The 16,206-nt window shown below is 45.9% G+C and overlaps 1 protein-coding gene across 1 annotated transcript in view; it reads right to left on the bottom strand.

Moving 5' to 3' along the window:
* Positions 1 to 9,546: 9,546 nt before the first annotated feature.
* LRRC17 (leucine rich repeat containing 17) overlaps positions 9,547 to 16,206 on the bottom strand; it is a 32,868-nt gene continuing 26,208 nt past the window's right edge. Inside the window, exons 2-4 of the mRNA XM_032221690.1 lie at positions 13,797 to 14,677; positions 11,644 to 11,799; positions 9,547 to 10,063 (exon numbers count right to left, since the gene is read on the bottom strand). Of these exons, the coding sequence (XP_032077581.1) occupies positions 9,693 to 10,063; positions 11,644 to 11,799; positions 13,797 to 14,677 (1,408 nt within the window). The 3' untranslated portion in view covers positions 9,547 to 9,692. The remainder of the gene's footprint in view (positions 10,064 to 11,643; positions 11,800 to 13,796; positions 14,678 to 16,206) is intronic.

Raw genomic sequence — 16,206 nt, 5'->3', positions numbered from 1 at the left:
GTAAACTTGTTTTCTAAAAGGCATCTTTGGTTTGCGTTAAAACAACTTCAACACACGCAATGTTCTGATTGCACCACAAACGCAGTAGTCATCCTTACCTTTCACAGAGGCACTGAGTTTTATAAATAGGAGCATGATAGTGTAGAATAATCATATCCAAGGACCAGTGGTGGGTTTCAAAAAATGTTCGAACCTACTCTGTGGGTGTGGCCTCCTTTGTGGGAGTGGCTTGCCACCCATGTGACCGGATGGGAGTGGCTTGCCGCCCATGTGACCGGATATGGAGATACCGACGACATTTGTCAGAACCACCTTAAATTACCTCACACACAGCACTGGCATGCATGAGAATATGATGCAAATGTGTTTTTTAAAAGGCATCTTTGGTTTGCGTTAAAACAACTTCAACACACGCAATGTTCTGATTGCGCCACAAATGCAGTAGTCATCCTTACCTTTCACAGAGGCACTGAGTTTTATAAATAGGAGCATGATAGTGTAGAATAATCATATCCAAGGACCAGTGGTGGGTTTCAAAAAAAGTTGGAAGCTCTTCTGTAGGTGTGGCCTGCTTTCCGGGTCCACTGGTGGAACCTCTTCTAACCGGTTCGGTAGATTTGACGAACCGGTTCTACCGAATAGGTGCGAACTGGTAGGAACCCACCTCTGGTTTGGAGAACCCCCAAATCCCACTCCTGGCTTGCCCCACCCATCCTGCCCTTCCCAGGAGTCCCCACTCAGCCCGTTTTGGATCCAGGTAAGTGCAGGGTGCGTTCGGAGGCTCTGGGAGGGCGAAAAACAGGCCTACTGGAAGTTTGGGAAGGCCGGAAACAACCCATTTTCGCCCTCCCGGAGGCTCAAAGAAAGCGTCTGGAGCGCAGGGAGGGCAAAAATGCCCCCCTACTGCAGGAGGCTGACTAGACCACGCCCACCATGGCCACACCCACCAAGCAACCGGGCAGAGAACCCCTTGCTAAAATTTTTGAAGCCCACCCCTGCATCATCCTAAACATGCAGTATCGGTTGTCCTCTACTTATAGCCAGAATTGGGATTGGAACGTCCATTGCTAAACCAGGTGGTTGTTGAGTGAGTCGCACTCAATTTTATGATCTTTTCTGTTGAGTTGTTAAGTGAATCACCCTGGTTGCTAAGCGAATCTATCTTCCCCGCTTGACTTTGCTTGTTTGAAGCTGGGAGCTCACTCACGGTGAACATGGACCCCAGGATGCTGCATCTGTCATAAATACATGATGATTACCAAGGGCCCAAATTTTGAACGTATGACCACAACGGCTGGTTCAGATCGGTTCAGGCGAACCGGTTGATAATTTTATATCTGGTTTGCCGAACCGGTTGCATCCGCATGGAGACTCCTGGGAGGGGATGTGTGGAGTGGGCAGGGCCAGCCAGTCCCTGCTCCCTCCCAAGAGTCTCCATGTGGCCTCTTTTGGATGCGAGGTATGTGCAGGGCCCACGTGGAGGCGCGGGAGGGGGGGCGTAAAACGGGCCTCCCGGAAGTTCCAGGGGTCCGGAAATGTGCCAATTTCCGGCTTTCGGAGGGCCTCTGGAGCCCAGGGGGAGGCCCTTTTTGTCCTCCCGGGGGCTCGAGGAAAACCTCTGGGGCCTGGGGAAGGTGAAAACTCCCCCCGCCCCCGCTATGGTGCAGGAGGCCGAGTAGGCCATGGCCACGCCCACCCAACAACCGTGCGGAGAACCGGTTGCTAAAATTTTTGAATCCCACTCCTGCATGCTGGCCCTGTGACATTTGTAAATGTGAAATTTCATCATAAATGCACCTGTTGGTCTGATTTTTTAAAATTATTGTTTATTACCCTTGTATTTGCCAACGGTTGCTAAATGAGGCGTGCCTGTTACTTAAGAAATAATCCCAATCGGTTTAACGGCTAGAATGTTTTTCGGGTAACATTCTTAACATTAATGACTGTGTAGGTGAAATGTTGTGTTATTTTTTTTTTTTTTTCAGATTGATTTTTCTGAAGTGAAGGACGTCATAAACGATCATGTGGCACAACGCATTTTGCAGAAGTGGCACACTAATGTGCTGCAGTTGGACTTTCATGGATGTGCTTATGCTAGATTACACTGGCTTACTTTTAAAGGTATAGGTGAGTATTTCATTTTACTTTCTTTCCTTCCTTCCTTTTTTCATAATTTCATTTCCTTCCTTCCCTTCCTTCCTTCCCTTTTTTCCTTCCTTCCTTCCTGTCTTCTTTTCATATTCCTTTCTTTTGCTTTTCTTTCCATCCTTTCTTCCTCTTTTTATATTCCTTTTTCCCTTTTTTCCTCCCTCCTTTCCTCCCTCTCTCTTCTTTCCCCTCCCTTCCTTCCTTTCATATTCCTTTCTTTTCCTTTCCCTCCCTCCCTCTTTTTATATTCCTTTTCCTTCCCTTTCCTTTCCCCCCCTCCCTTCCTTCTTTTCCTTCCTTCCTCTTTTTATAGTCCCTTTTCTTTCCCTTCCTTCATTCCTTATTCCTTTCTTTTGCTTTTCCTTCCTTCCTTCCTTCCTTCCTTCCTTCCTTCCTTCCTCTTTTTATAGTCCTTTTCCTTCCTTCCTTCCTTCCTTCCTATTTTCCTTCCTTCTTTCCATATTCCTTTCTTTTGCTTTTCATTCTTCCCTCCCTCCCTCCTATCATTAAGAAACAGACAAATGACTTATATAACCACATGAAGTAACTTGCTTTGAGTTTGCAAATGAAACAAACGCTAAATTTTTAAGGATTGGAGGAAGCAGATTGGTTCCAGGCACCCAGTTCTGGCTGATACATTTAGAACACAGGTGAACAATCTGTGGCCTCTTTTTCGTGACTCCTCCCAAGTCAAGACCACTCTGACATCAACAGCTGAAGGGAATAGTTCATTTTACGATGGGAAGCAGATGAAAGTTTTGTTATAGATCCTAAAATAAGCATATATTTTTTTCTTTCCAAAACAACAACAAAGGACTCACTCATTTCTCCCAAACAGCCCTGTCTACTTTTGCTCTGTTCTCAATCTCTGGGCATTCCTTGGCTCTCCTGAAGGTTAAGAGTGATCTTTGACCACTAAATTCCTCACAAGCTGTCAGCGAGCAGAACATGCTGTAATGTAAAATAATAAGTTCTCCTTTGCTGCAGCTCTTACAGAGCACAGAATAATAGAGTTGGAAGGGACTCTGCCGGTTTTCTAGTCCAACCTCTGCTCAAACCAAAGAAATTAAAAGCGAGATTGGGACAAGCAGGAGACCATATATACCCTTTCAGACGAACGGCTGTCCAACATCTTCTTAAAGACTAACAGTGTTGGGGCATTCACAACTTCTGGAGGCAAGTTGTTCCACTGATTAATTGTTCTCACTGTCAGGAAATTTCCTCCTTAGTTCTACGTTGCTTCTCTCCTTGATTAGTTTCCGTCCATTGTTTCTTGTCCTGCCCTCAGGTGTTTTGGAGAATAGGTTGACCCCCCCTCCTCTTCTTTGCAGCAGCCCAGGGGTGGGTTGCTGCCGGCTTTACTACCAGTTTGCAACCTGCGTGCAACGCTGCACGCCCGTGCGCTGTTCAATGTAAATTGTGCTTTGCGCATGCACAGAACAATTTACAGTGAACTGCACATGCACAGTCACTGAAAACCAAAATGGCGGTGGCCCCGGGATAGCGAGGGAACCAGTTCAGGGGCATGGCAGGCCTGGGTCGCTGCCGATTCTGCAACCCAGGCCTGAATTCTACTATCGGTTCGGACGAACTGGGCTGAACCAGGAGCAGCCCATCTCTGTGGCAGCCCCTCAAATGTTAGAACACTGCTATCATGTCACTCATAGTCCTTCTGTTCACTAGACTAGACCTAAATGTCTATGGAGATTCTCAGTCATCCAGGTCATGGTTGTCCCAAAGGGCTTTTTCAAGAGGCAACTGGACTTCCTTGTTTTTTCCTTGAAGAAGTTTCGCTTCTCATCTAAGACGCTTCTTGGATGAGAAGCGAAACGTCTTCAAGGAAAAAGAACCAGAAAAAGTCCAGCTGCCTCTTGAAAAAGCATCTTTGTGATAGACTAAACCAAGGGTCAGTAACTTGCAGCTCTGGAGCCGCATGTGGCTCTTTCATCCCTCTGCTGCAGCTCCCTGTCGCCGGTCGGCTCAACCATTGATAGGGCTTTCGGTTAGGACAAGTAGAGGGAAAAGGATGCTGCGCTAGGAGGAGACTCTATGGTGGGGGAACTGGACTTCCGGTTGGTAAAAGGAAGCTGGGCTAGGAGGAGATTCTTTAGTGGGGGAACTGAACTTATGGTCGGTAAAAGGAAACTGCTAGGAGGAGACTCTATGGTGGGGGAACTGGACTTCCGATCGGTAAAATGAAGCTGGGCTAGGAGGAGATTCTATAGTGGGGGAACTGGACTTCCGGTCGGTAAAAGGAAACTGCTAGGAGGAGACTCTATGGTGGGGGAACTGGACTTCCGGTTGGTAAAAGGAAGCTGTGCTAGGAGGAGATTCTATAGTGGGGGAACTGGACTTCCGGTCGGTAAAAGGAAGCTGTGCCAGGAGGAGACTCTATGGTGGGGGAACCGAACGTCCGGTCGGTAAAAGGAAGCTGTGCTAGGAAGAGACTCTATGGTGAGGGAACCGGACTTCCGCTTGATTCCAGAATTGAACAGGGCACTTCCGGTTAGGACCTTTGTGGCACTTTGAATGTTTAAGGTTGACGACCCCTGGTCTAGACATACCAAATTCCTGCAACCGTTCTTCGAATGTTTTATCCTCCAGTCCCCTAATCATCTTTGTCGCTCTTCTCTTGCACTCCTCATCCTCTCCTTTGTATTGTGGCGACCAAACCGAATGCCTTGCCTATAGTCTCACTACAATTTTTGCTGGGGTCCTGTGCTGCTTCTTTTCAATCCATGGACTGGACTTCACCGCTCTTTTCCAAAAGAAATGGTTATACTGCTGCGCGTTCCCTACCCTTAGCCATCTAAAGCATCCACTCTCCCCTTACCCCCCCCTCCCCGAGTCTCTTCTCTCCGAGTATGAACGGAATAAGTTGCTTCCTGACTTTGCGTGCAAAGATGGAGGCGTCGTCACACAACCAGCAGGAGATCAAACTGTGTTTATAACGGTGCTAAATCCAGTAACCGGAGCTGGGAATATAATCAGCCCCTCCTCTCTACCTGTGGCCTGCTCGTTACAATTCCCTACTAAGCCACGCCAAGACTACTGAAAAACCTCCGGCGTTTGGGAGGCAGTGCGTGACACACACACACACACACACACACACACACAGGGTGGGGAAGAGATTGTTATGTCAACATCGGCTCTCGCATACTGTAGGCTTTATTATTAGTCTCCTGAGGATCTGCGATTAAGTGGGTCATTCTGATTGTGTTGGAACAAATCTCGCATTACTCACAGATTTTGCATGGATTGGAGGGAACGGGGGCGGGGGGGAAACTGGCTGTTTTTTGAGAAAGCAGCCTAGCCAATTTGTAAAATCTGGATTGCTGTGTCTGTGGACAGTACTGGTAGATCTGGCATACATGTGGAAAGATTTCACAGCTTAATATGAGTTTGTAGAGTAGGTTGACCTGTGTGCATAGGGAAACAGAGGGTTGTGGCCCGCCAGATTCGGACAGTGAGGAGGCTGGGGAGGAACATGGGCCAGTCCTGGAGTCTGGGAAGGCTCGGACGAGGGCTCTGTGTTGGAGGCAGAGAAGGGGCCAGAGCCATCTGGGAGTTATGTGTTGTCTCTGGAGCCCCCGGAGCAGGGGTGGGTTCCTGCCAGTTCTAACCTCTTCTATAGAAGAGGTTCCACAAATCTACAGTGCCGTTTAGAACCGGTTCCAGCTCCCTCCTCCCGCCTGTCCGCACATCATCAAGATGAAGAGCGAGAGGAGGAATTCTGGGAGTTGAAGTCCACAAGTCTTAAAGCTGTCAAGTTTGAACACCCCTTGGATTTTTTTCTAAAGGGTTAGGGGTGCAAGGGTCTTGTAACTTGACAGCTTTAAGACTTGTGTGCTTCAAATGCCAGAGTTTCTGAGCCAACATTTTGGTTGCTAAGCAAGAGCATTGTTAAGTGAGTTTCACCACATTTTACAAGCTGGCCACGCCCACCCAGTCACATGGCTGGCAAGCCACTTCTACCTGGTCACATGGCTGACAAGCCACTCCCACAAAGCAGGCCACACCCACAGAAGAGGTTCTAAAAAATTTGAAACCCACCACTGCTCCAGAGTTTGACATCAGTGAGGCAGAGGAACAGGGGGAGCCTGTTCCCAGTGTGCGCATGCACAGAGCTGCCAGAAGGCAGAAACAGTTAAGACAAAAGGGGCAACTTGGGAGTAAGACTTGGAGATGATTGGCCCCCTCCAATAAAAGAGGAGCAAATGGATGTGAAACTTTGTAGGAGACAACTTTGTTCGTTCGGATGGGTTTAAACTCTGAAGCTGTGTTTTGACTCTGTGCTCCATTTATTCTTGCAAAACTAATTGGCAATTAGGTCTCTGGCAGCGTTTCAAGGAAGATAAAGGTGGTTGCTTATCAGCCTCACCTTGAAAGACTGTGGCAGACTTCTGTCAGACTCTTTACAAACTGTTTGTGACTCATTATGAGCTGTGAATGAACGTAATTCACAGCCGTTTAAATAAAAAGAGGGTTTTGGGGACTAAGTATGTGATTTTTACTGTCTCCGGAAGCCTAGTTCAGAACACAAGCGTCTTTTAACTTCTTGGCTGCAGTCCCCATCTGCGGTGATCTTGGAGCCCAGGAAAAATAAAATCTGTCACTACCTCCATTTCTTCCCCATCTATTTGCATCTGTATTTATATTCCCATTTCTCCTATCCCCATTTAAGGACAACTAGCTGGTGTTTGGAACAGTTTGCTTTTCAACAACCCAATTCTTCATTTGCAACTGAAATACACCTTTATTTTTTTTAAATTTGTCTGACTTACCGTATTTTTTTCGGAGTATAAGATGCACCTTTTTCCCTCAAAAAAGAGGCTGAAAATCTGGGTGCATCTTATACACTGAATACAGCACTTTTTTGCCTCTTCACCAAAATGGCTGTGCAAAGCCTTTAGGAGGCTTCCAGAGAGTTCCTGGGGGCTGGGGAGAACAGAAATGAGCGAAAAGGGGCTTTTTTGCTCAATTTTGCCCCCCAGCCCCCAGGAGCACTCTATAAGCTTCCTAAAGGCTATTCATGCCCTTTTTTTAACAAAAACCGGGCCATTTTTTGCTTGTTTTTTGGGGAGCCCAGGAGCACTCTACAAGCCTCTTAAAGGCTATTCATGCCCTTTTTTTGAAAAAAAGGCCCCCTTTTTTGCAAAAAAAAAAAAAAAAAATGGGCCATTTTTGGGAGGTCTGCAGAGCGCAAAAACTTTTTTTTAAAATTTGCCTCTTCAAAATCTTGGTGCGTCTTATACTCCGGTGCATCTTATACTCCGATGCGTTTTATAGTCCGAAAAATATGGTAGTTTGTCAACGGTAGAAAAGAATTATTCAAATCACTTACCACATGGAGGGAAATCATATGTATATATCTTTTAGCTGTTCTCATAATTATTTGCACCTTCACGTGTTTTCGCTCAGTTTTGTCCATAATAAACAGAACGGCTAAAGACCAATACAGATAACCCATACAACTATTCATTTAGTGACTGTTTAAAGTTACGACAGCACCGAGTAAAGTGACCTATGACCCTTTTTCATACTCATGGCTGTTGCAGCATCCCTGTAGCCATGTGATCAAAACTTGGATGCTTGGCAACTGTAGGTATTTATCTGTGTTCAGTAGGAATGTAAAATGGAGTGGCGCGGTGGCCTAGAGGTGGGGCTCTCACCTCACAATCATGAGGTTGTGAGTTCAATCCTAGGTAGAGGCAGATATTTCTCTCTCTCTGGGCACAATGAGAATATATCTGCTGAACCAAACTCTGCATTGGCAACAGGAAAGGCATCCAGCCAGTAAATACTCTGCTAGCTCCATCCAGTTGCCCAGTCTCCATCCCACAAAGGATTATGGGGGTTGTTAAATGAAGAAGATGAGTAAGACTGTAAAATGTACAGCCATTGTTTTATTTATTAATGGACTTCTATTTTTCTCTCAGGTGAATTAATATTTGCCTATGCTAACTCTGGCCTTTCTGATAACTGTTCTGCTTAAAAGTAAAAACATTCAAATAATTTCTGATTTCCTAATACAGAAGGTTCGAGGAACTTTAGAAGAGAGAAAAACTACTGTATTTTTCAGAGTATAAGACGCACCTTTTCCCACAAAAGAGGGTGAAAATCTGGGTGTGTCACTGAATGCAGCATTTTGGCCCCCTTTGCAAAAATGCATGTGCATAGGCCTTTAGGTTTCCAGAGTGCCCCTGGGGGCTGGGGAGGGCAAAAATGAGCAAAAAAACGGGCTGGTTTTTGCTCGTTTTTGCCCTCCCAGCCTCCAGGAGCACTCTATAAGCCTTCTAAAGGCTATGCATGCCCTTTTCTTGACAGAAAATGGGCCAGTTTTCATGAAAAATGGGCTGTTTTTTGCTCATTTTTGCCCCCCCCCCCCCAGGAACACTCTACTAGCTTCCTAAAGGCTATGCATGCCCTGTTTTTGACAAAAAATGAACCCATTTTTGCAAAAAACGAGCAGTTTTGGGGAGATCTGCAGAGCGCAAAAACTTTAAAATTTGCCTCTTCAAAATCTTGGTGCTTCTTATACTCCGGTGCGTCTTATACTCAGAAAAATACAGTATATGTTGAACTTGACTAGAAAAATGGATTCTGAGGTAGTCATCCCCCCCCCCCCTTTTAAGGGACTAAACAAAATGCTGAAATTCAACACAACCTCCTTCCTAGCATTCTTGCATAGGATTTTATGCATTTTGGAAGGGCCGTGTATCCTTTTTAGATGGCTAACCACCACCGAAGTACAAGTAATCCTCGACGTATGACCCCAGTTAAGCCCCGAATTGATGTGTGGCCAAGTGAGAAATTTGTTAAGTGAGTTTTGCCTCATTTTGCGATTTTTCTTGCAACGGTGGTTAAGTGAACCTGGATTCCCCGTTGACTTTGCTGGCCAGAAGGTCAGCAAAGAAGGTCACCTGACCCCGGGACACTCCAACCGTCATAACTATGAGCCAGTTGCCAAGTGTCCAGCTATAAATCACGTGTCCATGGGGATGCTGCAACGGTCGTAAGTGTGAAAAGTGGTCATACGTCAGCCAACAACCTGGGTCCTCATTTTACCGACACGGATGGAGGGCTGAGTCAACTTTGACCTGGTGAGAATCGAACTGCTGGCAGTGGGCAGGGTTATCCTGCAATACGGCATTCTAACCACTCAGCCGCCACGTTGTGACTTCGAACGGTCACTTTTGTAAGTTGAGGACTTTTACCTGTACTGTGTAAACATACATTATTATGTTTGGAAAAACTGCACATTTTTCCAGAGGTTTATGTTTTCGCAAGAAGCGGTTTAGCTGCTTCCTCTCATAGATGATTACCAAACAGGGCAAAAACGACCCCAAACCAATTAAAAATAGCACGTTTATAAAAGAACAACGTAATCGGATGATGCTGCCTCATGATTAGTACTGAAAAATAGTTTAGCAGATAGTCCCTCATGAACAAACACCACAATTACAGTATCAAAATATATAAATGATCCTTCCTCTTATATATATAAAAAAACAACAAAGGTTTGGATGATACTAGCGGGCCAATTAATCTATTACTCTGACAATGACCGAATGTTTTGGAGTCGGTTCTTCTGTTTCGTTTTCCTCAAACACGTCGGGATAAATCGGTAGCCTGTCTTTGGGACATTCCTCAAAATAACTTTTGACGTACTTTCTAACCGGCCATCCTTTATATTCTTCAGGTTTTCGGCATTCTAGGCCATTATAGTGGACGTTGTAGTGATGGTTCAGCCAGTAGAAAAGATAATGGATGTTATAGTCACATCTCCAAGGGTTGTCTTTAAGCCGCAGTATTTTCAAAAAATACAGATGTTCCAGGACGCCATATTCAATATTTTGTAGGAAATTGTTTGAGAGGTCTAATTCTTCCAGATTGATGAGGCCTGCAAAAGCAGCTGTTCAAAACAATGAAAAAATAATAACAATTAGAAATAACAAATAAACGGCGTATCTGTTTGCACACACTGGTTGAAATTTCCTGGGAAGAGTCGGCATTTTTTGCGGTAATCAACCAATAATACCAATCATAGCGGCTTCTTTTCTCTTGAATTAAAAACCGGGCAGCGTTTATGTCTTATGTCTTTAGAGCGAGACAGGGCGGTTAATATTCTGATTTTCGCGAAAGGAGCAGAAATGACAGCAACTGACAGAATCAAAGACGGTGGCTGGGTGTAAATCTCTGAGATTATTTTATATTTTGCATGGTGTTGTACTACACTTTCCCTGACTTGGCTTAGTATGTCATTGTGGCTTCAAGATCTTGTTTCAGGCTACAAAAACCTAAATATCTGTGGGTTAATCAACAATTATGATTTACAAGCCCCAGCAGCTGGAGTCACTATAAGGCTGTAATGGCAAACCTATGGCACACATGTGCCAGAAGTGGCACACAGAATCCTCTCTGTGGGCATGCCATGTGCCCCATTGTCAGCTGCTCCTCTGGTTTCCAGCACGCATATGCGCGCCCACCAGCTGGTCTTCACAGGCGCCAGGGTGCTGGAAAACAACTTAAAAATGGCCTGGCTGTTTTTGGGGCCGTTTTGCAGGCTATTTCCAGGCCATTTTTGGCTGGTTTTGGGGGCTGTTTGGGGCCAAAAACAGCCTAGAAAATGGCCTGAAAGTGGTTCAAAAACTTCCAAAAATCACCCTGAAAACGCCCTCCAAAATGGCCCCCAAAATGGCCATTCGCGTGTGAAGACAGCCATTCACCATTTGCTGCCACCGGTGGTCACTGCCGGTTGCCCCAGCTGGCGATTGGCAGTGACGAATGACGGGGGTGGTGATCGGTGGCAGTGGCGGCGATCCCCACCTTCTGGAACAGCTGATAGGTGGTATTCCAGAAAGCCGATCCAACCGCCAATCAGCTGCTTGGCAGTAAAGGCTCCAGCGTTCCCCGACGGCGGCGAATGGTGGCAGTGCACCAATCGCCTCCCCCCCCCACAATATTCACTCTTAAGATGCAAAGACATTTCCACCCACTTATGGAGTGGGGGAAATGCGTCTTATAGTGTGAAAAATATGGTAACTCTTCCATACAGCACAAAGTTGTCTGAATTGGAAAGAACGTTGGATACAGTGTGATAGGAACTATGACTCAAATCATATTTATAAGTATAAATATATTTAGAAATATATATCTTGTTTAGATTTACCTCTCTGTCTAAAGCAGTTTTAAGATGCCTGAACCATCTCAGAATCCCCCCACTGGCAGCCCCCCTGAGGAATTCTGAGATTTGAAGTCGGCAAATTTTAGCACCCAAGTTTGAAAAATACTGATCTAAAGAATTAATTTAGATTTATTCCAAAACCTTGTCTATTTCCAACAAGATATTTTACATATTGGATCCTAACCGATAAGAAAACTATCAAGTGTATTTAAAAAAAAAATCATGAAGGAATGTTGCATCATTAAATTAGAGATGAAAGGCAGTGATGACTAACTATTACGGTTGTGATGTTCAGAAAGTTTGCTTACCTGGATCTATGTGGACTAGTCCATTGCTACTGAGATTTAACACCTTCACGTCATCGATTTCTTGAAACTCCTTAGGTCGTAGTACATTGATTTTGTTATTGGAAAGATCCAGTTTAACTGTGTCTGGAGATATACTGCCTGGGACTTTTCTTAAATCTTGAGAGGAAAAAAAAATAGCAATTATCAGGGAGACATTTACATTATAAACTTGATGTTCCATATCCTGCAAATAGTTTTTTCCCTCGTGCCACCACTCTGCTGAACACCTAAGTCCCACAGCATTGTCTTAATGCCTAAAGAGATTTACTCATGAAGTAGGACTGTGTTACTAGTATCCTTCTCATCTTTCCTATTATCTTCTCCAGAGGTGGGTTTCACATAATTTTTTTACCACCGGTTCGCCACGCACCGAGACTGTGAGCGCACTTGCAGGCTCGCTTCGTGAGTGTGTGCATCTTCTAGGCATGCGCTGTGCTCGCATGGATGGCTTGCACAGCATGCGTGTGGCTTAGAAAACGTGGCATGTGCGGACTGGCAAGCTGGCAAGCTGAGTTCAGCCTTTTTTAAAGCCATTTTTCGCCCTCCCCAGGCTCCAGAGGCTTTATAGGACCTGGGGAGGGTGAAAACAGCCTCCCCCGAACTGCTTGGACACCCTCTGGAGGCTTCAGGAGCTTCCCTGAAGCAGAGGTGGATTCCTACCAGTTCGCACCTATTCGGTAGAACCGGTTTGTCAAATCTTCCGAACCCGTTAGAAGAGGTTCCACCAGTGGACCCGGAAAGCAGGCCACACCTACAGAAGAGGTTCCAAAAAATTTTGAAACCCACCACTGGTCCTTGGATATGATTATTCTACACTATCATGCTCATGTTTATAAAACTCAGTGCCTCTGTGAAAGGTAAGGATGACTATTGCGTTTGTGGTGCAATCAGAACATTGCGTGTGTTGAAGTTGTTTTAACGCAAACCAAAGATGCCTTTTAAAAAACAAGTTTGCATCATATTCTTATGCATGCCAGTGCTGTGTGTGAGGTAATTTAAGGTGGTCCTGACAAGTGTCGTCGGCATCTTCATATCCGGTCACATGGGCGGCAAGCCACTACCATCCTGTCACATAGGTGGCAAGCCACTCCCACAAGGGAGGCCACACCCACAAAGTAGATTCGAACAATTTTTGAAACCCACCACTTCCCTGAAGCCCCCGGAGGACAAAGAACGACCCTACAAGCAAACCAGAAGTGAATTTCGGTTTGCTCATAGGGCGGTTTTTAGTTCTCTGGCGCCTTCAGGGAAGTCTCTTGAGGGCTCATGAACACTCCGGAGGGCTAAAATTGGTCCTACAAGCAACCCGGAAGCTGGGGTGGGTGGACGGGCCTATCCCCAGGTCACCCAAACCAGTCCGAACCGGCTGAATACCTTCTCCTATTGGTATCTTATGATTATACCACATTACTTTGTTGTTTGTATGTCCACTGAAAGCTTCTGCACCAGAGACAAATTCCTTGTATGTCCAATCACACTTGGCCCATAAAAAAATATTTTACATTCTGTATTCTACTAGCAAAGTTGGATGGGACAATGTTCAAAAAGTTTTTACACAACGAGAGTAGCATTGAAGTCCTAATAAGTAACAACAAGAAGAAGCTTCTTGGATGAGAAGCAAAATGCCTTCAGAGAAAAACCAGAAAGTCCAGTTGCCTCTCGAAAAAAAAAGGATCTTTGGGCAGAGGTGGGTTGCTACAGGTTCGCCTGGGTTCGGGAGAACCCATAGCTAACATTACGACTGGATCGGAGAACCTCCAAATCCCACCCCTGGCTGGCCCCGCCCACCCCTCCCCTCTCAGAAGTCTCTACGCGGCCCATTTTGGATGTGAGGTAAATGCAGGGCCCACGCGGAGGCTCGGGGAAGGGGGAAAACGGGCCTCCCAGAAGGCCTGTGGAGCCTGGGGGAGGCAGTTTTTGCCCTCCCAGAGGCTCGAGGAAAGTGAAAACACTCCCACCCCACCCCACCGTGGTGCAGGATGCTGATTAGGCCATGGCCACGCCCACCCAGCAACCAGGCAGAGAACCCGTTGCTGAAATGTTTGAAGCCCGCCCCTGCCTTTGGGACCCTAAGAAGGAAATAAATAAATACCCTGCAACTGGCATGTACCAACCTTTCTTCCGGCAGTCCAGGGTTTTTACCGGAAACACATACGTGTGACAAAGCGAAGAGTCAAATTCAGGCCTGGCAATTTCAGGTTTGGGCGCTGGGGGTAAATCTGCTTTGTCGCCGCCGCAGAACTGTTCGACTTGTATCTCCTTGAGCTTTCGGCCTTTCACTTCTTCCGGATGGAGGCACTTGGCGTAATTCGCCAAGTTCCTGTTCCTTGGAAGCTGCAGTGTCGTGACGAGCGATTCCATCTGACAGTCGCAGTGCCAGGGGTTGTCGTACAGACGCAAGTAACTCAAGAGGGGAATGTAGATGAACACCTCCTCCGACAAAACCTTGAGTTTGTTGTGCTGTAGCAACAGCGTGGTGAGTTTGTTCAAACCCCAGAACGCCTGATCCTCGATTTTCGATATCTGGTTCTGTTGCAAGTCGAGACTTTTCAGTTTTTGGAATTTGGAGAACATGTTGCTCTTCAGTTTACGGAATGAGTTTTGAGCTAACAGCATGTGCTTTAAATCGTCCGGCCACTCGGGCAAGACAAAAGTCAGTTTCCTTCCTTGACAATCTAAATATTTCTCAAACTGGTAAGTGTAGATGTCGCACGGAGGGTTTGGGGTAAAGCGCTTCACTAAGCCAGATGCTTTTCCTACGCGGCCCGTCCTCGCGCTGTTTCCTTTCTTCCTCGAATTTCCATTTCTTGCTTTCCTGAAATCAGCTACTTGACTGAAGAAAAGTAATATTATAATAGTAACCACTTGCATCCTGACATCCAGCTGGCCCCCAATTGCTTTATACGACAGCTGGAAGAGTGCAAGACTGTTCCTTTGAAATCTGACTTCCGAGATTCTGTGTGAAGGAGGCACAACTGGGGTATACGAAATTTCTCTGTTAGGGGGGGAAAATGCAGAATATTATAAAGATGCTGAGGTGAAGGTTGACAGGAGAAATTGAAACCAAAAGTATAGCTATTACATCCAGCATAATGAATGCAGGATCGTGACTTTAAGGGGGAGTTCTGGTCACCACAATACAAAAACAGATGTTTAGAAAGTGTGCAGAGAAGAGCTATGAAGAAGATAAGGACCTGGAGGCTAAATCGTATGACGATTGGTTGAGGGAATTAGGCATGTCTAGTCTTAACAAAGAGAAGGACCAGGAGTGTTATAACGGCACTCTTCCAGTATTTGAGGGGCTGTCGTGGCGTGACCCGACAAATGGGTGCACGACAATAGCGCGCCGACAAAACCGTGGCTAACCGCGATGTCATAAACGCGCCCAGAACAACGCGCCGACAAAACCGCGCCCACAAAAGCACAATTTAAGTTAAGGTAACGGTTAGGGTTAGGGTTATTACGTTGTTTTCGTTGTTTTTTGATGGCACGCTTTCATCGGCGCGCATTTGTCGGCGTGCTTATGTGTGCATTCGTCGGCGTGCTTATGTGTGCATTCGCCGGCGCGATTTCAACCTCGCAGTTTTCTCACCACGGTTTTGTCGGCGCGCTTTTGTCAAGCGCGCATTTGTCAGTGAACCCTGTCGTGGAGAAGATGCCGTGGCTCAGTGGCTAAGACGCTGAGCTTGTCGATCAGAAAGGTCGGCGGTTCGAATCCCTAGTGCCACGTAACGGAATGAGCTCCCGTTACTTGTCCCAGCTTCTGCCAACCTAGCAGTTCGAAAGCACGTAAAAATGCAAGTAGAAAAATAGGAACCACCTTTGGTGGGAAGGCAACAACGTTCCATGTGCCTTCAGTGTTTAGTCATGCCAGCCACATGACCACGGAGACGTCTTCAGACAGCACTGCCTCTTCGGCTTTGAAACGGAGATGAGCACTGCTCCCTAGAGTCGGGAACGACTACCACATATGAGCGAGGGAAACCTTTATCTTACGTAGTGAAGAGGGAACTGACTTAAAGCACCTGAGGGCCAGAGAAGGAGGAACAGGAAGAATTTCTGCTTCTTAAAAGAGAGATCCAATCTAAAACGAAGACAGTGAGAGCAATTTGTTGTGAGTTGTGAGTTCTCCATCGCAGGAGGTTTTCCGGAAAAGATTGGACAACCATTTATCGAGGATAGGAATATGGTCTCCTGCCTTGAGCAGGGGGTTGGACTAGAAGACCTCCAAGGTCCCTTCCAGCCCTCTGATTCCATGACACCTTAGTTTAATGGCTCTACTTTATACTTCAAATTCCATTTATAAAAAACGTGACAGTGCAAATGACATACCAAAATGTGTGTATACATTAGGAAATAACAGATGAGCTCATGCCACATACATTATGATCAATCAATCATTCATTTTCCCTGCAGTGAGTCATAACCGGAATGGTCTTCCACTGGGATCATATAAAACATTTCTAGAATTAAAACATTACATATGTTTTCCATTGCTCCTGGCGTCACATATTTGTCACCCCC

This window comes from Thamnophis elegans, chromosome 7 (genome assembly GCF_009769535.1).
Source record: "Thamnophis elegans isolate rThaEle1 chromosome 7, rThaEle1.pri, whole genome shotgun sequence".
Taxonomy (NCBI): Eukaryota; Metazoa; Chordata; class Lepidosauria; order Squamata; family Colubridae; genus Thamnophis; species Thamnophis elegans.
The sequence above is the reverse complement of the archived record's forward strand: the minus strand, read 5'-3'. Positions and strand labels throughout refer to the sequence as shown.